This window comes from Onychomys torridus, chromosome 9 (genome assembly GCF_903995425.1).
Source record: "Onychomys torridus chromosome 9, mOncTor1.1, whole genome shotgun sequence".
In the NCBI taxonomy this organism is placed as follows: Eukaryota; Metazoa; Chordata; class Mammalia; order Rodentia; family Cricetidae; genus Onychomys; species Onychomys torridus.
In genome coordinates this window covers 106,847,502-106,871,201 of record NC_050451.1, presented here as the reverse complement: position 1 = coordinate 106,871,201, position 23,700 = coordinate 106,847,502, and the positions used below count along the sequence as shown (strand labels likewise).

General features: G+C 41.3%; 1 protein-coding gene across 6 annotated transcripts in view; it reads left to right on the top strand.

Annotated features, from left to right (window-relative positions):
- Uggt2 (UDP-glucose glycoprotein glucosyltransferase 2) overlaps window positions 1-23,700 on the top strand; it is a 142,054-nt gene that overhangs the window by 99,629 nt on the left and 18,725 nt on the right. For 5 of the 6 annotated variants that reach the window (XR_004945917.1, XR_004945916.1, XR_004945918.1 and 2 more), the window contains exons 31-36: window positions 1,515-1,597; window positions 4,784-4,879; window positions 6,771-6,855; window positions 10,708-10,890; window positions 13,171-13,331; window positions 16,015-16,129. Coding sequence is in view for 3 of the 6 variants with exons in the window: in XM_036199538.1 (XP_036055431.1) it covers window positions 1,515-1,597; window positions 4,784-4,879; window positions 6,771-6,855; window positions 10,708-10,890; window positions 13,171-13,331; window positions 16,015-16,129 (723 nt within the window). In the remaining 3 variants the exon portion in view is untranslated. The remainder of the gene's footprint in view (window positions 1-1,514; window positions 1,598-4,783; window positions 4,880-6,770; window positions 6,856-10,707; window positions 10,891-13,170; window positions 13,332-16,014; window positions 16,130-23,700) is intronic. The other variant, XM_036199539.1, reaches the window with a different exon arrangement.

Genomic DNA, 23,700 nt, shown 5'->3' with positions numbered 1-23,700 from the left:
GCATGTAACTGCATACAAATTAAAATGCCAAACCTACATAAAATAATAATTTCTTAGGAGACAATTTCATCACAGCATGAGGATGAAACATAATAAATTATCTCTCATCAGCCCAAATTTGTGTCATCAAGTATTCCAGGAGATTCTTTGAATTCATAATACAGATATCTGGCAGAAATATCCATGCATCTCTGGAATAAGATTACAATAAACTGCAGATCACATTTTTCAAGTGGAGAAGCCAGAACATGATAGAAGATAAATACACAAAACCAGCAGAAACAAAGAAACAAAAAACCAGGCACATTCAGATCAGGCTGTAGATGTGAGAATTCTTGATAAATAGTCTAAAATAATTGTGTTTAAATAGTCACTCTTGAAAATAGAATCCTGTTTTGTTTTGTTTTGTTTTTTTTAAAGGATGGTAATGATGCACACGCCTTTAATCCTAGCACTCAGGAGACAGAGGCAAGTGGATCTCTGAGTTTGAGGCCACAGGACAGCCAGGGCTACACAGAGAAATGCTGTCTTAAAATAAAAGAAGAAAGGAAAGGAAAGGAAAGGGAAGGGAAGGGAAGGGAAGGGAAGGGAGGGAGGGAGGGAGGGAGGGAGGGAGGAAGGGAGGAAGGAAGGAAAAGAAAAGAAAAGAAATCCATAGCAAATTTGGGTATGTATGTGGCGTCAGGCACTAGGTTGGTATTGTTTCAGAAGAGCCTTTAGAACTGAGCAATACAATACCAAAACTATTGAGTGGCCGAAGCTGGAGAGATAGGTGCTCAGCAGTGGAGAGTACTGGCTGCTCCGGGGAAAAGCTGCATCTGTTTCCAGCACCACATTAGTTGGGCACCTCCCAGCATGTGGCATACATACAAACACACACACAAATAAGTAACATTTAAAAAACAACAACAAAATTATATAGTAACTAGCTTTTATATGCTTGTGGAAAGAAACAGCAAAATTCAAGTCAGATAATTGTGTTTTACCTGATTAGGGAATATTACTTGTATCTGCAAATACCAGAATGTGAGTTGGGAGTCAAGACGGAAGGAAAAGATATTGTATTAGTCCTCTCATCAACAGTGTGGGAGAGACTGTACAGTTGTTGGGGCAGAGAGTTTAAATGGACCCCACAGAAGAACTAAAGACCAAATGTACCACCAGAGCCTCCACAGGAAGAGGAAGGGGACTGTCCTTAGAAAAAATGAAAGGGGTCTAAATTATGTGAATGAGAAATAATTCTAAAGTAATGCCTTAAGTTGGTAAAATCTCAGACCACCGAGGAAGCACATTATTTGTCAGCATAGTAACTACCAAAATGTTTTCTGAAGTTTTGTTTCTACAGAGCTGATAGTAAAAGGTAGTAAAACATTTTTATAACATTTATGCTAATATATAACATGGATTTGTTAACCATAACTACTGTCTTACATTTCTAAATATTTCTTGTCTTATATGGCATACTTTATTACTAATCAGTTAAATCTAAATTTTCTCTATACCACATTATCCAGGTAAAGAAAAAATTAGGTAAAATCAAGGAAGATATCCTTGCTGATAAACATGAAAACAGAGGCATGTGGGATTCACTTAAAAGGTAATTATCAATAATTATTTTAATGACGTAACTGTATTGATCAGTGAGGAATCCATGCAAGTGACAAAGATCTAAGGCAATAAGGCCCAGACTCTCTCTCTCAAGAGCCGTGGAGAGAGACGTAAAAGTTAACATAAAACCCGGAGCTGCCAGTCAAGAGGCTGGTGGGGTAAGAGGAAGAGAAGAGAGGTGGGCAAAACAGAGCCAACGTTACATGCATGAAGTCGCCAAAGAATTACTATAATAGCCTGGAGTTATACAATGCTAAAAATAAAATCCAGCTGGTGGAACCTTGAGACCTTGGGAAAGACTTAGTAGAGTGTGACCAAGATTCCTTGTAAGGAAAGATGGTGTTCAAAGTTGCAATGGAGTGAAGGTGCCTAGTTCAGTGAAGACACATAAGGTGTGTTCCTCAGAGCAGAGGGCAATCCAGCATGGTTGTAACATTGAGTATCAAAGGGTGTTGTGAGTCACACTGTTAATTTTAAGAAGGATTAGGGTGTAGTTCAATAGCAGAGTGTTTTCCTAGCATGTGTGAAGCCCAAGGTTCCATCTCCATCACACAAAAAGTGGGGAGAGGATGAAAGGGAAGATAAGGTTTGGTTTTGTATATGCATAATCCAATAACACACAACTAGACGTAACTGGGCATTTGAGTGGCATGGTCCACAAACTGTCTCTGTCTCCATCTCCTAAGTCTACTCTTTCTTTGCCTCCTGTGTTTCCAGAGAGATTTTAGAAATAAAGGTTTACTCTCCAGCTTATAGAAAAGACCTCTTTCCCTTTAATGCCAACTAAAGTTCCACAGCTGGTCCAGGTCCTACCATCACAGGTTCCCACTGAACTGAGCACTGTAACTGTCCACAATTGGGTAATATGCTTTCTCCTGTGATGCCTAGGGAAGGCCTGTTCCACGTGGACCTCAGAATGGAAATGGAGGAAGACTGGTTCCCCTAAATAACCAATTTATACCCAGAATACAAATAAAGTTGTTTGCTATCGATCCATTTGGTAGAGAACTTTGAAAGCCTATTTTAGAAGTGTGGATGTGTTCTATCTTGTTCAGTCATAACCAACAGACTTGGGGGAGGAAGGGTTATTCGGCTAGCACTGCCAGGTCACAGTCCCTCTGTGAAGAAAGTCATGGCAGGAACTGAAGCAGGACTGTGAAGCTGAGACCGTGGAAGGACGCAGTTTGCTGGTTTGCCCAGGTTCATGCTTAGCTAGATCTCAGGACCGCCAGTGCAGGGAATAACATCAACCGCAGTCGAGAGTGCCCCTGTGGACATGCCCGAAGTCCTGATGTGGGGAATTTTGATTGAGACTGTTCTCAGATGACAAGGAGTCAAGGACAAGTTAGCAGCTAATGCTAACTAGAAGAGAACTTTACCTGAGTTTGTGAGAATAAACCAGTGGTCATCTTGAGCAGAGATAAGAAAAGAAACTTTAAGCCAAATAGATTCAACAGCCTGAACAGATTTTGTTGTTTTACACTCAAAAGCACTGCCATCCTTCTGGACTTGGCCCTGTTTATGCCTCTTTTCCTAGAGCCCGCTCTTTGTTAGCGGGAACTGGAGCACCGTCCCCTGGAGCAACTCTTTTTCTTTTCAGAGAATCACAAAAAATGTGAGCCGGGCGGTGGTAGGCACGCCTGTAATCCCAGCACTCGGGAGGCAGAGCCAGGCGGATCTCTGTGAGTTCAAGGCCAGCCTGGTCTACAGAGCAAGATCCAGGATAGGCACCAAAACTACATGGAGAAACCCTGTCTTGAAAAACCAACAAAAAATTGAAAACTACTGGCATCATCATAATTTGTACTTGCCAAAATACTTTCAAATGTAACTTTATTATTTATGTATATGGGTGTTTTGCCTTGGTATATACCTGTACACTGTATGTGCCTGCAGAGGCCAGAAGAGAGTATCGGATGCCCCAGAAATGGAGTTCCAAGCAGCTGTAATTGCCGTAAGGATGCTTGGAACTGGATCTGCTGTTAGAGCAGGCAGTGCTCTTAACTGCTGAGACATTTTTCTAGCCCCACAAAATGTTTTCATAAAATTCACAAGTAGTTTTCAAATCTTAGTCACTTTAAGTAATATGCTTACATATAATTTAGGTTTTTAATTAAAAAATTAATCAGCACCAGTTATGTACATTAAGAATATCCCAAATTAATTTAGTCCTTGTGAATTTTTTGCAATATTTTTTGTTTATATGGGTTTTTTAATTGTTTTTTGTGTTTTTTTTCCTTTTATTGAAAATAGTTGTTGTTTTGTTTTGTTGTTTTCTCTCACATTCTCATAACAATCTCCCTTCCCTGTACTCTCTCCAGGTTCTCCACACCTCCTCTCCAATCTGGATCCACTCCCTTTCTGTCTCTCATTAGAAAACAAACAGGCTTCTCAGGGATGTTAACAAATAAAGTAAGGCAAAACAAAAACTAACAGATAGTCAGCCGGGCAGTGGTGGTGCACACCTGTAATCCCAGCACTCGAGAGGCAGAGGCAGGGGGATCTCTGTGAGTTCGAGGCCAGCCTGGGCTACAGAGTGAGATCCAGGAAAGGCGCAAAGCAACACAGAGAAACCCTGTCTCAAAAAACAAAAAACAAAACCCCAAAAAAACAAAAACAAAAAAACTAACAGATATTATACTGGCTGATATGTGTGTCCTCAGAAAGGAAGGAGCCTCCCAGCCGTAAGGCATTTTCTCAGTTAGTGTTCAATAGGGGAGGGCCAAGACCATGGTGGGCGGTGCCATCCCTGGGCTGGTGGTCCTGGGTTCTGTAAGAAAGCAGGCTGAGCCAGCCATGAGGAGCAAGCAGCTTCCCTCCACAGTTTCTGCATCAGCTCCTGCCTCCAGAATCCTGCCCTGATTGAGTTCCTGTCCTGACTTTGTTCAGTGATGAACAGTGTTGTGGACGTATAAGCCAAATAAACTGTTTCCTCCCAACTTGCTTTTTAGTCATGGTATTTTGTTGCTAACTAAGACACATTAATGTGGAGGAAGTTTAATCACATTCCATGTCCAAAGAAAAGCTTGTTAACCTCAAACAATACATCACATTTAATATTAAATAGCTCATAATTGTCATGATAAAAGTTTAATAGTTGCTATTTGTGCATATTTAGAAGTAAACAGTTATATATTTAGACTAAGAATCCACTGTCCTGTGTTTTTATTACAAGCTTCACACAAAGTCTACATAAAGATGACAAGAAGGAAAATGACATCCTAAACATTTTTTCAGTTGCTTCTGGCCATTTATATGAACGTTTTCTGCGGTAAGTGACTGTTTTCTAATATTTTCAGAAAGTTACACATTTACACAGCTCAGAATTTAACAAAATGAAAGTGTGAACTACAAAAAGGAAAAGAACTTTTTTCTATACTCCCTTGACACTTAGCTTCATTTCATACCAGAGTCAATAGTATTATTTGTATGCTCTGCCAAAGACCTGTAAGGGACAAATATATTGTTATTATAAATTCTTTTTACCTAAATATTAACAAGGCATACACAGCTGTGCATCTTGCTCTTTTATGTGTAATTTTTTAAAAATACATTTAAATTTCATTAGTTTGGTTTGATTTAGAATGGTTTTCTTTAAGGTTAGAAAATACACTGTATGTAATAAGATGATAAATAAGGTGGAAAATGTGTTCAGTAAATGTTCCTTTCCCAATGAAGGAATATCATACTCAAAGAGAAGGAAGTCAGTAGGGAAGGAGATAATAGTCAGAATTCCGGGGATATTTTTAAGGGTTTAAGTAGAAGGATCACAAAGAATGCCTCAGAACTGTTTCAGTGATGGTGCTGGTGCTTCTTGTTTTCATTTTACACACCAACCACAGCTCCCCTCCCATCCCTCTCCCACTCCCTCTGCCTCCACCCCACCCCTTTCCCACTCCTCCTGAATTTGGTAAGGCCTCCTGGTACATTCAGTTGAGGCAGGAGCAAGCCCCTCCCCCCAGTATCAAGGCTGAGCAAGGTGTCCCGCCATAGGTAGTGAGTGGGCTCCAGAAGGCCAGCTCATGCACCAGGGATAGATCCTGATCCCACTGTCAGGGGCTCCTCAGACAGACCCAAGCTACGCAACTGTCTCCCACATGCAGAGGTTCTAGTCCAGTCCCATGCAGGCTCCACAGCTGTGGGTCTAGAGTTCCTGAGTTCCCACAAGCTTGGTTCAGTTGTCTCTAGATTTCCCCATCATCCCGAGTGAGGTAACCCAGGTTCAGAAAGACAGACATGGTATGTACTAACTCATAAGTGGATACTAAATGTAAAGGAAAGGATAACCAGACTATAACCCACAGCTCCAGAGAAGCTAGCTAACAAGAAGGACCCTAAGAGGGATGCATGGATCACCCTGGGAAGAGAAATAGATGAGATCTCCTGGGGTAAATTGGGGTGGTGAGGGGTGGTAGAGGGGAGGGGATAGGGGATGAGAACATGAGGGAACGGGATGGTCGAGCTGGAACAGGAACAGAGTGGGAAAGCAAGGAAAGAGATACTATGATAGAGGGAACTGTTATGGGGTTATGGAGAAATCTGGTGCTCGGGAAATTCCCAGGAAGTCACAAGGATGACTCTAGATTAGACTACTAGCAATAGTGGAGAGGTTGCTTGAACTGGCCTACCCCGGTAATCAGATTGGTGAATACTCTGTCATCATAGAGCCTTCATCCAGTAACTGATGGAAGCAGATGCTGAGATCCACAGCTAGGCCCTGGTCTGAGCACCTGGAGTCCAGTTGAAGAGAGGGAAGAGGGATTGATTATATGAGCAAGGGGGTACTGGTGCTTTTAAAACATACTTTCAGGGTACTTGCATCTCCTTTACTGAGAGGCCTACATTAAAGCAATCCTATGGTGGATTTTTGGGAGTACACAGGTCATTCATCTTTGTGGGCTCTAATATTTATCACACAGTAACAGAGCCAGAATTAGACACTAGCTCAGTAACAGGACCACCTAACACTAGCTACTTGATACCGTTTTTTACATCCTTACACAGTTCATATTTTAACAGCCTTAATGTTTGGAAATATTTCAGTTTGATTCTACATAAATTCATAATGGAAAACTTAATTCATACATTTTTATATTTATATTTAAAAGCCTTTGACAAAGTAGGATGTCATCTTGTACTTGGTTTCCTGTTCTTTTACACAGGATTATGATGCTTTCTGTTCTTCGGAACACCAAAACACCAGTGAAGTTCTGGTTTCTGAAGAATTACCTCTCGCCAACATTTAAAGTAAGCATATTGCTATTTTACAGTGTGGTTAAAGCTTGGTCGAAATTCTTTGCTGTCATTGTAAGCTCTTAAAACATTCCTTTTTTCAAAGTCATACTTTTAAAATGTGTATTTACCCAAATTACAACTTCAAATTTAAAATTATATTCATTACTCTTAACTAGTTTATAAGAATTCTATGTAATTTTTATTTAAAGAGGAATTTAAAGAAAAAGAATACCAGGAGGGTGAGCTCTTAAGCAAAACCAGAATGATTAATAGCTTTTTGTAATTAAAATTTGATGAAAATATGTACATTTTTTTCAATTAAGAGAACTTGATTCTGTCACATTATTCACAAAGATTGAAACCTTAGTAATATCAAGAAAATATGAAATGACCTTAGAATTCAAAGTTCCTGCCTCCCGGTTCCTTTCCTGAACTTGTGCCCTGCTTCCCTCACTGGTGAACTATGACTGGGACACGTGAGATTAAATGAGCCCTTTACCCTCCCGTTACTCTGGTTGTGGTGATCACAGAAGCAGAAAGCAAGAACACTGCCTTCCAGTTTGTGCCTTTCTCTGTGGGAACACTTTGCCACAGAGATTCAAAGTAGTGAGCTCTTTCTGTCTCTGTGATGCACTGATTGCTGTGGAGGTGGGTGTGCACTTGGGTTCAGGACAATTGTCCTCAGCAGCTTATGGTGACCAGCATCAGTTACTATTGCTCTGCCTCACCTTCCTGCTGCACAGCATATCCAGGTTCTCTGTATTCTCAGTAGGAAAATAGTCAGACTTCAGAGCACTTATGCAGCAGCTCAGTGGAGGCATCTTTTCCTAAACCAAAAGTAATAATAAAAAGAGAAACAAAGAATGACTAATGAATCTTTTGTTCCTTAGTATTTCCAAGCATTGCTTTCCAGTATTATTTGGTAATTCTTTATAATCTCATTGGAAAGAAAACAAAGATACTTTGTTGTTGGAGCCCACTAGGTTTCCTAGTGGCTGTACCCAGCAGGACTGCATAAGAGGTTGACTGCTCTTTACACCTTCCTTTCAATTTTTTATCTTGGATGAAACTTAAACAAGTGTGTTTCTACTACTAGAGTCAACAGAAACTCAGTTACAGTCTGAGAATGTCAAAGTCACAACAGACCATAGATGTGACTGTAGCCCATAACCCATCAATTATAAGGGAGCTGAAAGATTCCAAAACGCTAGCATCACATATCACTCCAGTGTTTGTGGTGATCCTGATATAAACATACTTACTTTGTGTCATACCCAAGTGTAGCTCATACAGTAAATGGAGAAGTGATAATACTATATAATGACAATAAGTAACAGTTACCAGTTTATCAGTTTAACACATTTTATTATTGTTTTTAAAAGATTATGTAGATATGCTTTTATGTACATGAGTGGTTTTATGCATGTATGTATGTGCACCACATGCATGCAGTGCCCTTGCAAGTCAGAAGAAGGTATTAGATCCCCCAGATCTGAAGCTGTGCGTAGTTGTGAGCTGCCACGTAGGTGATGAGAATTGAACCTGGGTTCTCTACAATAGCAACAAGTGCTCTTAACTGCTGAGCCATCTCTCATATCATTTTTTTAGATGTACTTCTATTTCTTGAACTTTTATAGAACTATGCTAGTATTGGTGTTCTCATTTTTAAGAAAAAGCTTAGAAAGGAAAAAGTAAACTTCTTAAACAAAAAAAAAATGCTTAGAAAGGAAAAATACAAAGAAAGAAAATATTTTTGAGACAGCTAGTGAAGCCTAGGCTAATCCTGAATTCACCATCTTTACCCCTCAGGAAATATGTATACAGCTGCACAATGTGTTTGTTTAAGCTGTTACCAGGAGAGATCAGAAGTTTTAATAATTTTGAAGTTTAAAAATGAAAAAAGTTACATGAAGCCAATAAAATAAATAGTAAAAATATTTTTAGAAACAATGTAGCTTAAGTCTAGTGTTTACAAAACTCCACAGTCCTATCCTAGACCTTCAGACTCCCTTATTACTTGCTGGTTCCCAGAGCCACTTCTGTTGTGCAGAAGGACCTTCACAGATGTGCCTTGTGTGTTTTGTGTGTGTGCACGCCATATTTTGTACCTTTTCTCCACTAGGATGTACAAATGCTTACTGTTGTAATTAAATTGCATAAAGTAGTCAGCATGGTAACGTGGTGGTATTGTGTTCCCCAAGATATTGTGCACCCTAATAAACTTATCTGGGGTCAGAGAACAATATTAAGCATAGAGGTTAGGCAGTGACACTCACACCTTTAAGCCTAGCATTCCAGAGACAGAAATCCCTCGGATCTCTGTGAGTTCAAGGCCACATTGGAAACAGCCAGGCATGGTGACTCACGCCTTTAATCCCAAGAAGTGAGTCTTTAATCCCAGGGAGTGATGGCAGAAAGTAGAAAGATATATAAGGGGTGAAGACAAGAAACTAGAAGCATTTGGCTGGTTAAGCTTTTAGGCTTCTAGCAGACGTTCAGCTGAGAGCCATTCTGGATGAGTACTTAGAGTCATCCAGTCTGAGGAAACAGTATCAACTGAGGAATTGGCGAGGTGAGGAAGCTGTGGCTTGTTCTGTCTCTCTGATCTTCCAGCATTCACCCCAATACCTGGCTCTGAATTTGATCTTATTAATAAGACTCCTTAAGATTTGTGCTACATAAGCCTCTAGCCTATGAGCAGTAGACGATGATACATAGGTTTTGTGTCATTCTATGATGTCTGCACATTGACATAACCATTTAATCATGGATTGCTTAGAAAATAACCATGTCGTTAAGGGATCCATGGCTCTATTGATAATTCTGTCTGAAGATGCTAAATCAACTCTCAGAGTATCTAATACTCAGATCTGATTTTTTAATACTTGAATGACCATAAATGTCAATTATGAGTATTATTTATCAATTCCCCAGGCACTTTGTGCTTCTTCTCACCGTATTTTTGTATCTCCCTCACTAGCCAGTGCATGTCAACATATCCATAAGTGTGGTTATGGGCTTTTCTTTATAGATGCTTAGTCAATAAGCATTTAAATTGATATGTGCATGTATTTTATCAACAGTAAATTATATAGTTACCTTCATATTTGTCAGCAGTTTTATGTTCTTCATTAATAGATAGTATTAATCCATTTCTTTTTTTTTTTTTCCAGAATGTAAAAGTAAGGTTTATTTCCGTTTACAAGTTTACAAGCCTTGCAACAGGGAACTTGTCCCAAACACTCACTCATAGCAGTGAGGCTGGGAGGTGCTCCCCCTTTCTTTGTGAGGCTAGCTCTTTTTTTTTCTTTTATTTTATAATTTGATTTAATTTTACGTATCAGCCACAGATTCCCCTGTCCTCCTTCCCCCTCCCCCAGCCCAGCCCCCGATTCCTATCTCTTCCATGGCAAGGACTCCCCTAATCCATTTCTGATGAGACAATCAACTTAAGGGGAGGAAAACATTGTTTGGGCCCAGGCTTTTGAGGTGTTCTGTCTGTGTTCACTTGGTCCTGTTGCTTTGGCACTAATAGTGACAGTCATACATCCTAGTGTGAGCACATGGTAAAGAAAGCCAGCTCACCTCATGTTGTTTGGGAAGAACAGGAAAAGAAGAGAAGCCAGGGTCCCAGTGTGCCCTTCAAGGGCACCTCCCCACCACACCCCACTCCACCCCCATCTCCTAACTCCCGTCTCCTGAAAGTTCTGCCACCTCCAAGCTGTGCTGCAGGCCAGGACTGTAGAGACTCTTGACAGTAACCTAAGAATGGGTGTTAAAGTGGTGTTAGGCTTTCCAATCAGTTTATAATAACCTCATGGCAAACTTCTTCTGAAGTGTATTGTTTGATTTTGTTATGTTTAGGAGGTAATTCCTCACATGGCTAAGGAATATGGATTCCAGTATGAACTTGTCCAATATAAGTGGCCCCGTTGGCTTCATCAACAGACTGAAAAGCAACGAATCATTTGGGGTTACAAAATTCTTTTCCTTGACGTCCTTTTTCCACTATCAGTGGACAAAATCATATTTGTTGATGCTGACCAGGTAATAAGAATAATTATTTTTAGTAATACAGTACGGGTTCTGACTGTAACTGATGTGAACATAAGGACTCATGTTGCTCACTTACTGTCGCCATTGTTTCACAAGCATACAAGACATGACTGTAGTATATGCATGAAGGCTCTTAAGTCTAAAGCCATCTGCCAGAACGTGGGCAGACTTGAAAGTGTGGCAAGAAACACTGTCTGCTTAGAACATGGCAGCTTCTGCCTGAAACAGCCGGTTTTTTCAAATTTGCCAGGTAAAAGTAAGACATGCCTCTGTGAGTCGCTGTGAAGTCGTGGCATGGGTTTGTGTGGAGACGGCTGCTTTTCTTCTCAGCTGCCTCTCCTTGCTGGGAGCCTCGGTGGTTGCACTCAGTCCTTCTCCCATTGTTACACACTCAGCAGCTTTGTGTGACACTGAAACAGCTCAGTCTCCATATGTCTGCCTCTTAAAGGCTCTAAATTTACCTGAAAAAAAATTAAAGGCCACCTCAACTTCAGAATTTGTATATATAAAAGTTACGGCCTTTTCCTTTACCTTGTTTCAGTATCTTTATAATCATTAATCATGAAAAAGTATTTGAAAAATGTACAGAATTTCTAGTAGCACTGATACTAAGTTTAAATGTATATAAACTAAATGCACAAGATAGAATTTACATATTGAGGACAAAGGGTATATTTTCACGTTTTATGCTAGAATTTGCTCTCTCACTGAGTGTGGTGGTGTTTGTAAATGTGCACTTGGAAGACAGAGGCGGGAGGTGATGAGTTCACAGCAAGCCTGCAGCACAGACGAGCAGGAAAGGAAGGACTGACTGATTCTCGTATGCTGTTATTTTGTTCCAAGTTAACTTCAACTATTGTAATAAAAACCTTTAAAGCAGGAAAAGCAAGTGTGGTGATAAGTAAGCACTGCCAAATGTATTAACTTTATACAATTCTTTCTTGGGCCAGAGAAATGTCCCAGGAGGTCAAGGCTCTTGCTGTGCACAAGCCTAGCATGACCTGTTCAATCTCTGGAACCCATGGAAAAGTGGAAGGAGGGAACAAATGCCATAGTTGTCCTCTGACCTCCATGCTCAGGCCAAGGCATATATGCCCAATGGTGTGTACACGTACACACACACACACACACACACACACACACACACACACACTTACACTCATATTCTTTCAGCAAGCTTGAGACAATAAAAAGTAAAACACAGGACTGGAGAGAGGAGAGCTCAGTGTTGGAGAGACTTTGCTGCTCTTGCAGAGGACTCTAGTTTATTCCTAGCATTTACAGGTTGACTCACATCAATCTACAACTCCAGTTCCTGAGGACCCAGTGCCCTATGCTGGCCTCTACAGGCACTGCACAGAGATAACATTAGTCACACTCCTGCCCTCTAAATAAATAAATCTTTTAAAGAAAGAAAAAAGGAAGGAAGGAAGGAAGGAAGGAAGGAAGGAAGGAAGGAAGGAAGGAAGGAAGGAAAAGAAAAGCTAAAACATATTAACATTGTCATTTAAGCTACTTTTTTGGTTTTTTGAGACAGGGTTTCTCTGCATAACAGCCCTGGATGTCCTGGAACTCATTCTGTAGGCCAAGCTAGCCTCAAATTCATAAAGATCCACCTGCCTCTTCCTCCTGAGGGCTGGGATTAAAGGTGTATGCCACCATGCCTGGCCCTTAAGCTACTTTTCAAATCAAGACTTTTTCTTGAGCCTGGAGAAATGACTCAGTGGTTAAGAGTATTGGCTGCTCTTTCAGAGGTCCTGAGTTCAATTCCCAGCAACCACATGGTGGCTCACAACCATTTATAATGGGATCTGATGCTCTTTTCTGGCGTTCAGGCATACATTCAGATAGAGCACTCAAACGCATAAAATAAATAAATTTTTTTAAAAGAAATGATTTTTCTTTATGATTCTAATTAATATTTTCCAGTATTATTTCATACATTGAGGAACTAAAAGCTATGTGTTTTTATGATAGTTAATCCCTCCCCAAAATGTGTGTTATATAAACTAGTTTGCTTATAAATGATATTACTAGGTGTCTCACTGATAAGACCACAATTATATAGATAAAGAATATAAAGTTTATGTTTCTTTCAATCTGTGAGAACAAGAAAAAAAAATGAACATTTAGTAAATTCATGTTGTATGACAATGATTGAGGAAATGCACCTTTCTGTATATGTACAATAAGGTAGTAATTTGAAATTGACATTGAAAGAGTTTAAAATATTTTATAGTCTGATACAGAGATGCTGTTTTCACTACTTAGATTGTGAGACATGACCTAAAAGAGCTTCGGGATTTTGATCTGGGTGGAGCTCCTTATGGATATACTCCATTCTGTGATAGCCGCACTGAAATGGATGGGTATCGTTTCTGGAAAACTGGATATTGGGCATCACATCTTATGAAAAGGAAATACCATATCAGGTAAAACCGCACGTGTTCTTCTGTTTCATGACTGACTGTTGTATTCATTCACAATTATAACTGATTATGCACCATCTGTGAAAGTCCCTGTTGTGCATGGACTTGAATAGATGAGCTCGTAGAGTTTCCGTCTCAATAACCCCTGGTTGATAGCTATGGAGACTGAAGCAATCAGCATTTAGGTGACTTGCTTGGTTGAATCAAGAGTTAAAACCAAATGTTAAAGTTCAGGAGTATGCACCTGTCTGCTGCAAGATGTCAGTTTTATTTGTCAATAACAAAGTGCAGACACTGACTCCTAACAGTTGCTTGTCTGTAGGGCTATGAGTTTCATGAAAACTTGGAAAGGTTTGAGATGACCTGAAATATATATGTCCTGCCACTGTTACAGCAACTTCAAACTCTTCAGGAATACCAGACCATTGGACTCAAGTTAAGAAGGAAATATTTGTAGGGTTCTAAGGTGTCTGTCCTGCTTTGCTTTCTGTTGTTACAGTAAACAGCATGACCGAAAGTTACTTGAGGAGGAGAGGGTTTGTTTCATTTGGTACTTCCAGAGCATCATCAAGGGAAGTCTGGGCAGGAATGCAAGGCAGGAACCTGGAGACATAACTGAAGCAGGGACCAGTGAAGAAACACTGATTCCTAGCTTGCTCTACATAGCTGTTCAGTTTCTTGCTTATAAACCTCCAAACCACAGGGATCTGGGCCCTCCCTCCTACATAATTAATCAAGAGAGTGCCCCACAGGCATGCCCACAGGCTAATCTTATGGAGCATTTTCTCTAATGGTCCCTCTTCCCAAGTGACTCTAGCTTGTGGCAAGTTAGAGCAAAGCTAACTAGCCCAGCCTCTACAGGTGCCATTGCTTTGCAGTCACTGGGGACCGCTGCTATGCATAGTGTACAGGTAGTAAGTACCATTGCTTTGCACAGTCACTGGGGACCGGTGCTATGCATAGTGTACAGGTAGTAAGTACCATTACTTTGCACAGTCACTGGAGACCAGTGCTATGCATAGTCTACAGGTAGTAAGTACCATTACTATGCAGTCACTGGGGACCGGTGCTATGCATAGTCTACAGGTAGTAAGTACCATTGCTTTGCACAGTCACTGGGGACCGGTGCTATGCATAGTCTACAGGTAGTAAGTACCATTGCTTTGCACAGTCACTGGGGACCGGTGCTATGCATAGTCTACAGGTAGTAAGTACCATTGCTTATGCAGTCACTGGGGACCGCTGCTATGCATAGTCTACAGGTAGTAAGTACCACTGCTTTGCACAGTCACTGGGACCGGTGCTATGCATAGTCTACAGGTAGTAAGTACCATTGCTTTGCACAGTCACTGGGGACCGGTGCTATGCATAGTCTACAGGTAGTAAGTACCATTGCTATGCAGTCACTGGGGACCGGTGCTATGCATAGTCTACAGGTAGTAAGTACCATTGCTATGCAGTTACTGGGGACCGGTGCTATGCATAGTGTACAGGTAGTAAGTACCATAGCTTTGCACAGTCACTGGGGACTGGTGCTATGCATAGTCTACAGGTAGTAAGTACCATTGCTTTGCACAGTCACTGGGGACCGGCGCTATGCATAGTCTACAGGTAGTAAGTACCATTGCTTTGCACAGTCACTGGGGACCGGGGCTATGCATAGTCTACAGGTAGTAAGTACCATTACTATGCAGTCACTGGGGACCGGGGCTATGCATAGTCTACAGGTAGTAAGTACCATTGCTATGCAATCACTGGGGACCAGTGCTGTGCATAGTCTACAGGTAGTAAGTACCATTGCTTTGCACAGTCACTGGGGCCCGGTGCTATGCATAGTCTACAGGTAGTAAGTACCATTACTATGCAGTCACTGGGGACCGGTGCTATGCATAGTCTACAGGTAGTAAGTACCATTGCTTTGCACAGTCACTGGGGACCGGTGCTATGCATAGTGTACAGGTAGTAAGTACCATTGCTTTGCACAGTCACTGGGGACCGGTGCTATGCATAGTCTACAGGTAGTAAGTACCATTGCTATGCAGTCACTGGGGACTGGTGCTATGCATAGTCTACAGGTAGTAAGTACCATTGCTATGCAGTTACTGGGGACAGGTGCTATACATAGTGTACAGGTAGTAAGTACCATAGCTTTGCACAGTCACTGGGGACTGGTGCTATGCATAGTCTACAGGTAGTAAGTACCATTGCTTTGCACAGTCACTGGGGACCGGCGCTATGCATAGTCTACAGGTAGTAAGTACCATTGCTTTGCACAGTCACTGGGGACCGGCGCTATGCATAGTCTACAGGTAGTAAGTACCATTGCTTTGCACAGACACTGAGGGACCGCTGCTATGCATAGTCTACAGGTAGTAAGTACCATTGCTTTGCACAGTCACTGGGGACCGGTGCTATGCATAGTCTACAGGTAGTAAGTACCATTGCTTTGCACAGTCACTGGGGACCGGTGCTATGCATAGTCTACAGGTAGTAAGTACCATTGCTTTGCACAGTCACTGGGGACTGGTGCTATGCATAGTCTACAGGTAGTAAGTACCATTGCTTTGCACAGTCACTGGGGACTGGTGCTATGCATAGTCTACAGGTAGTAAGTACCATTGCTTTGCACAGTCACTGGGGAAGCGTCTCCAGCACCACAGACCACTAAGGAGTGTTCCTTTTTCAGTGCCTTATATGTGGTGGATCTCAAGAAGTTCAGGAGAATCTCAGCAGGTGATAGGCTTCGGGGCCAGTACCAAGCTCTTAGCCAAGATCCAAATAGTCTTTCAAACCTAGATCAGGTAAGTACTTTGACAGATTCAAATGAAGAAATATACATTTTGTATAAACTGTTTCAGTTTCCTTCATACACATAAAATTGTTTCTTTACAGCTTCTTTTTCAAACTTCTGCCCTTTATGCAAATTCCTCTACTTATACATATTTTTTTCATTTCAAGCTCAATATTTTTTATTCTAACAGTATTCTCTCTTTCCCATTCCCTAACTTATTCTTCCTTCTCTACAACCTATTCCATTTAGCCGCCCTGTTCTATTTCCTTTTTCTACCTGACATGCAGTTCTTTCACAGGTACACCTCCCCTTTGTGTGCTGATCTTCAAGAAAAACCCTCTCTATCCCCTGCTCCCTGTAGACACCTGACAGGCACCTCTTTCCTCATACTCCTTCAATGATTCATTACTGCCCCCAGAATATTTCAGATAATTTAAGTAGATGTGAAAGTCAATGCAGCTCATAATCCTTACTGTTTCTATTTACTGAAATCACTCATATACATTTAGCTGGTATGTTTTGTATACTTCATCTGTGCCACATACTCTCCCAAGACCTGAAATCACAGAAAACAAAGCAATGCTTTTATTCTAGTTACAGTGTGTGTGTGTGTGTGTGTGTGTGTGTGTGTGTGTGTGTGTATGTGTAATTAATTTTTGGAGAAGAGATAAAATAGGAAAAATTATAGATAGGGTTCAGAATGGTCAATCAAGGTTGGGGGGGGTTAGTGTAAAGTAGGTACACATTTCTCCCTAAGAAGGCAGAATTTGAATGGGTTTCATATGGAGGCCAAAAATAATTGCTTATACTGGTGTTCCCAATGGTGAAAGTGGGCATTTTGTGTTTGAGGAATATGACATTTGGTTATTTATATGGTTGAATACATACCTACTTGCATGTATATGTTACCCATAATCTTGCACATTAATGTTCATAGCTTTATTTTCAGTAGACAAAACCTAGAAATAATTTTATATTCGTTATAACACCTTACTGTAAAACCTAGTAGGTTTTTTTTAAATAAAAAAAAAAAAAGCATTTTTTGTGAATTGGTAATCTGAAGCAGACATAGCTGATGCTCTGCTGCACCTCATGGTACCTCCTCATTTGATGCTTGATAAGATAATGTCATTCCTTGGGTGGTGTGTGTGTGTGAGTGTTGCAACTCTGGGGAAAAGGTACCTGGAGTCAGGCCACACCTGGAGCTGCTAGGACAGCTCTGGCAGCTGGAGCTGCAACGGGACAGCTCTGGAGGGAAAGATGTTCTGACTGTTCAGGGGATTCAGGCGATACCTGGAGTTGGGGTGCAGTGGCGGATGGTCTCCTTGTAGTATATATCCTGCTCCTCTCCTGGAGAGCCGCTACAGCCCACTTAAGGGGACTTCCCAGCAGAACTCTGCTTCTTCTCCAGCCCGAGATGTTGCTTCTTTTGCTTCACCCTGCAGATATGTAGCAATCTCCTCCAGCTCTGGAAAAAGTTGTTACTTTTTCTGCTCCACCTTGCTCAGTCCCCTAAGGGACTTGTTCTTCTGTTCAGCTCCCCCCCCCCCCACGGGAACGTCTCTGCAAGGTTTATTTCTAATCAGTCCCCTAAGGGATGTCTTAGCAAGGTTCTTCTCTGTGCCAGCGAATGAAGATCTTCACACCCAGACTCTTTGGAGGAAGAGGTTTATTTGGGGAGGAAGAGACTGCCCCTATCAGGGGAAAGGACAGCTGACAACTGAACAGCAGGTGGTTTATGTAGGGTCTCTTAGGGGTGGTGTACCTCCAGGGAGGTTTTCTGCTCAGGGATTGGTTAGTTTTGTTGGTCAGGGACAGAGATGGCCCTGATTTCAGAGCCAAACTGTGTTTCTTTCACTGGCCTTTCTCAGCTTTTTGGCTCTTAATTCTAAGGCCAGGGCACATTTCTTTCACTGGCTCTGATTCTAGGGACAAAGTGTGTTTCTCTGGCACTGGTTTCAGAGTCAGGGCATGTTCCTTTGGTTCTGGGTTTAGGGATAAGGTGTTTCTTTCTCTGGCTTGGGTCCCATATCTAGTCTATGTTTCATTCACTGGTTCTGGGCTCTAGGTCAGGATGGGTTTCTTTAGCTATCCCCTTTCCCCTATATCGTGGACTTCTTCATGAGCCACTGCACGGGAACGCGTGAAATTTAGATCCACAGCTGTGGAGCCTACGTGGGACTGGACTAGGCCCTCTGCATGGCAAGAGAGTTGTGAGGCTTGATCTGCTTAAGCCTCCCCCCACCACCACCCCCCCCCCCCCGCAGTAGGATCAGAATCCATCCCTGGTGCATGAGCAGGCTTTTTGGAGCCCACTACCTGTGATAGGACACCTCATACAGCCTTGAGGCAGGGGGAGGGACTTGGACCTGCCTCTACTAAATGTACCTCCCCATGGGAGGCCTTACCTTCTTGTAGGAGGGAATGGGGGTAGGTTGGGAGAGGAGGCTGGAGGGGTGGGAGGAGGGAGATCTTCAATTGGTATATAAAATGAATAAAAAAGTTTCCTTAGTAAAAGAAAAAAGCCAGTGCACTGAAGACTCACTCCCCTGCTGGCTGTGAACTGTAAGCAAGCATTAGTCAGTAGGGCACAAGAAAAGTCAGAGAAAGGGAGAATACTAACAAAATCGGTGTCACAATCTATTTTAGTATTTTTTGTTTTGTTGCTTAAATTAGCACTTTTTTAACATACTAATTTTACATATTAATGTGATCAGTGTGATATTACCAAAAAGTCATGCATCATGCGCTGATTCAATCCAGCTTCCTTTTCACCTCACATTTTCCCATCCCTTGGCACCCTTCCCAATCTCCAGTCATCAGTCTTCAACTTTCAGATTAGGATGTTCTTTAGTTCATGCATATGAGAAAAAGCCTGAGAATTAGTCTTTCTCGATCTGGCTTATTTCATTTAATATGATATTCTCCGCCTCACTTGTGCTGCAAATGACAAGATTTCATTTTTTCTTTATGACTCCATTGTGTATAAATACTGTAGCTTTTCTACTTATTAACTTTGGGTAGAGTTTCTCTGTGTCCCAGCAGCCACTCCCAAATAACAGATGGAGTCTTATTATTAATTATAAATGCTCAGTTGATAGCTTAGGCTTGTTACCAGCTGACTTTTACATTTTAAATTAACCCATATTTCATATTACCCTCTGCCATGAGGTGGTACCTTCCTTTAACATGGCACATTCATCTTGCTTCTCTCTGCATCTGCTCTCAACTCTCCCAACTTCACCTTTCTTCCCAGTATCCTCTGTGTCTTGCTGTCCTGCCTATACCTCCTGCCTAGCTACTGGCCAGCCAGGTCTTTTATTAAACCAAGCAGAAGGTGCCTTGGTAAAGACACATTTTCATGGTGTACAAAAGGATTATTCCATAACATTTCCCCTTTTTGTCTACTTTAAAAAGATTATAACTTTAACATAGTAAAACTATATCTAACAAAAACAGTTATCATGTAAGAATTATAGTTACAGTATCCCGTCCAGACACAGAATCTGCCAGCTCTGATTGTACCAAGAGGTGAGCGTCTCCTCTCCCAGCCCAAGAGTTCTGTCTCTAGAACCCAGGCTCTGGGGGAAAAACCCATGCTCCCTACCTGCACCCATCACTGTCCCAGGTGCAGGCCAGCAGAAAAGAGTCCTGTGGGCAGCCATCCCTACCAATACCCCCCATCTGACCAGACCCTGCAATATACAAGACCCACTTTCTGCCACAACCCAGCCATCCCCCTTCGACCTCACTAGTTCCCTGAGACACAGAATCCATCAGCTCTGATAGGACCAAGAGCAGCTCCCTGAGACACAGAATCCACCAGCTCTGATTAGACCAAGAGCTCCGATTGAACCAAGAGTGGCCCCCTGAGACAAAGACACAGCCAGCACCTAGTGGACCAAGAGCAACTCCTTCAGACATAGATACCTCTTACACCTATTGGAGGAAGAGATGGGTAGACATCAGTGTAGAAATACAAAGAAGAACATAAAGAGCAATATGACACCATTAGAACCTAGTGGTTCTACAACAGCAAGACCTGAATATCACATTGTAGAAGAAACAGAAGAAAACGACCTTCATAAATAATTTTATGAAGATGATAGAGGCCTTTAAAGATGAAATGAAAAATTCCCTTAAAGAAATTGAGGGAAAGACAACAAAAAATTGGAAGAAATCAATAAATCTCTTAAAGCCAAGAAAACCAAGAAAAGGCAATGAAACAGGTGAAGGAAACAGTTCAAGACCTGAAAATTGAAATAGAAGCAATGAAGAAGACACAAACAGAGGGAATGCTGGAAATGGAAAATCTGAGTAAATGAACAGGAAACACAGATGCAAGCATAACCTACAGAATACAAGAGATGGAAGAGAGAATCTCTGGCATAAAGGATACAATAGGGGGAATAGATTTGTCAGTCAAAGAAAACACCAAAGTCAAAAAAGTCATAACACAAAACATCCAGGAAATCTGGGGCACCATGCAAAGGCCAAACCTAAGAATAATAGGGATAGAAGAAAGAGTAGAATACCAACTCAAAGGCACAGAAAATATATTCAACAAATAGGAGAAAACTTTTCCAACTTAAGGAAATATCTATGAAGATACAAGAAGCTTATAGAACACCAAATAGACTAGAACCCCCCCAAAAAAGTCCCCTCGACACATAATAATCAAACCCACTAAACATACAGAATAAAGATAGAATATTAAGAGCAACAAAGGAAAAAGGCCAAGTCACTTATAAAGGCAGACCCATCAGAATAACACCCAACTTCTCAATGGAGCCAGAAGGTCCTAGACAGACATAATGCAGACACTAAGAGACCATGGATGCCAGCCCAGACTACTATACCCAGCAAAACTTTCAATCACCATAGACAAGAGTACATAAGATATTCCAAGACAAAACCAGATGTAAACAATACCTATCTACCAATCCAGCCCTACAGAAAGCACTAGAAGGAAAACTCCAAACTAAGGAAGTTTGATAACTCCACAGCAGCAAATCCCAAAGAAGGGAAATACACACACACTACCACCAAAAGATAACAGGCATCAACAATCCCGGGTCATTGATATCCCTTAATATCAAGGGACTCAATTCGCCTATAAAAAGATACAGGATAGTGTGGTGATATATTGTGTACCCTAATAAACTTGCATGAGGATCAGAGAACAGAGCCAGCCACTAAATTAGACATAGAGGCCAGACAGTGGTGTCATACACCCTTAATCTTATCACTTGGGAGGCAGAGATCTGTTTGGATCTCTGTGAGTTCAAGGCCACACGGGAAACAGAGTCAAGCAGTGGTGGCACACACCTTCAATCCCAGTACTGGGAAGAACACATGCCTTTAATCCCAGGAAGTGATGGCAGGGCAAAGAAAGGTAAAATAGGCATGAGGAATCAGAAACTAAGGCAGTTCAGCTGAGAACCTTTCAGGGGAAGACTCAAGATTTCAGTCAGAGGAATCGTGGAGTTGGTAAGGTAATAGATGGTGGCTGTGTCTTCTCTGATCTTTCAGCTTTTATCCTAATATCTGGTACTGGATTTCTTTTTATTATAAAACCATCTAAGATTCAAACAACAGGCTAACAGAATGGATACAAAAACAGGATCCATCCTTCTGCTGCATACAAGAAACACACTTCAACTTCAAAACAGACACTACCTCAGAGTATAAGGCTGGGAAAAGATTTTCCAGTCAAATAGACTTAAGAAGCAAGCTGGTCTTTGAAGAAAGAAATTAAAGAAGATATTAGAAAATGGAAAGATCTCCCATGCTCAGGGTATGGCAGTCTTACTAAAAGCAATCTACAGATTCAATGCACTCCCCATCAAAATCCTAACAGAATTCTTCACAGACCTTGAAAGAATAATATTCAACTTCTTATGGAAAAACAAAAAACCCAGAATAGCCAAAACAATCCTGTACAATAAAGCAACCTCTGGAGGCATCACCATCCCTGACCTCAAGCTCTACTATAGAGCTATAGTAATAAAAACAGCTTGCTATTGGCATAAAAACCGACATGTGGAACAATGGAATCAAATTGAAGACCCTGACATTAATCAGCACACCTATGAATACCTAATTTTTGACAAAGAAGCCAAGACCATACAATGAAAAAAAAAGAAAGCATCTTCAACAAATGGTGCTGGCATAACTGGATGTCCAACATGTAGAAGATTGTAAATAGATCCATATCTATCACCATGCATAAAACTTAAGTCCAAGTGGATCAAAGATCTCAACATAAATCCAGTTACTCTAAACATGATAGAAGAGAAAGTAGGAAATATCCTTGAATACATTGACACAGGAGACCACTTCTTAAATATAACACCAATAGCACAGACACTGAGAGCAATGATCAATAAATGGAACCTCTTGAAACTGAGAAGCTTCTGTAAGGCAAAGGACATGGTCAATAAGACAAAACGACAGCCTACAGAATGGCAAAAGCTCTTCACCAACCCCACAGCTGACAGAGGGCTGATCTCCAAAATACATAAACAACTCAAACTAGACATCAAAATATCAAACAATCCAATTAAAAAGTGGGCTACAGAGCTAAACAGAATTCTCAAAAGAAGAATCTCAAATGGCTGAAAGACATTTAAGGAATTGTTCAACATCCTTAGTCATCAAGGAAATGCAAATCAAAATGATTCTGACATACCATCTTAAGCCTGTCAGAATGGCTAAGATCAAAAACACTAATGACAGCTTATGTTGGAGAGGATGTAGAGCAAGGGGAACACTCTTCCACTGCTAGTGGGAGTGCACATTTATACAGCCACTTTGGAAATCAGTATGGCAGTTTCTCAGAAAATTGGGGATCAACCTACCTCAAGACCCAATGAAGCCACTCTTAGGCATATACCCAAAGTATGCTCAATCATACCACAAGGAAACTTGCTCAACTATGTTCATAGCAGCACTATTGGTAACAGCCAGGACCTGGAAACAACCTAGATACCCCTCAACCAAAGAATGGATAAAGAAAATGTGGCACATTACTCAGCAGTAAAAAATAAAAATAAAAAAAAAAGAAAAAAGAAAAGAAAGAAAGAAAGAAATTTGCAGGCAAATGGATAGAACTAGAAAATATCTTCCTGAGTGAGGTAACCCAGACTCAGAAAGACAAATATGGTATGTACTTACTCATCAGTGAATACTAGAAGTAAAGCAAAGGATAACCAGACTACAACCCACATCTGTAGAGAAGCTAGGTAACAAGGAGGACCCTAGGAGGGAACGCATGGATAGCCCTGGGGAGGGGAAATAGATGAGATCTCCTGAGTAAACTAGGGAGTAAACTAGGAGTGAAGGAGCAGGAAAAGGGTGTAGGGGTTGGGGATGGGAGAATGAGGGAATAGGATGATGGGGCTAGAACAGGGGCTGAGTGGGAGAGAAATGAGGGAGATATCTTGAAAAAGGGAGACATCATGGGGATAGGGAGAAACCTGGTGCAAGGGAAGTTCCCAGAAATCCATAGGGATGACCCCAGCTTAGATTACTAGCAGTGGTAGAAGGGTGTCTGAGCTGGCCTACCCCAGTGATCAGATT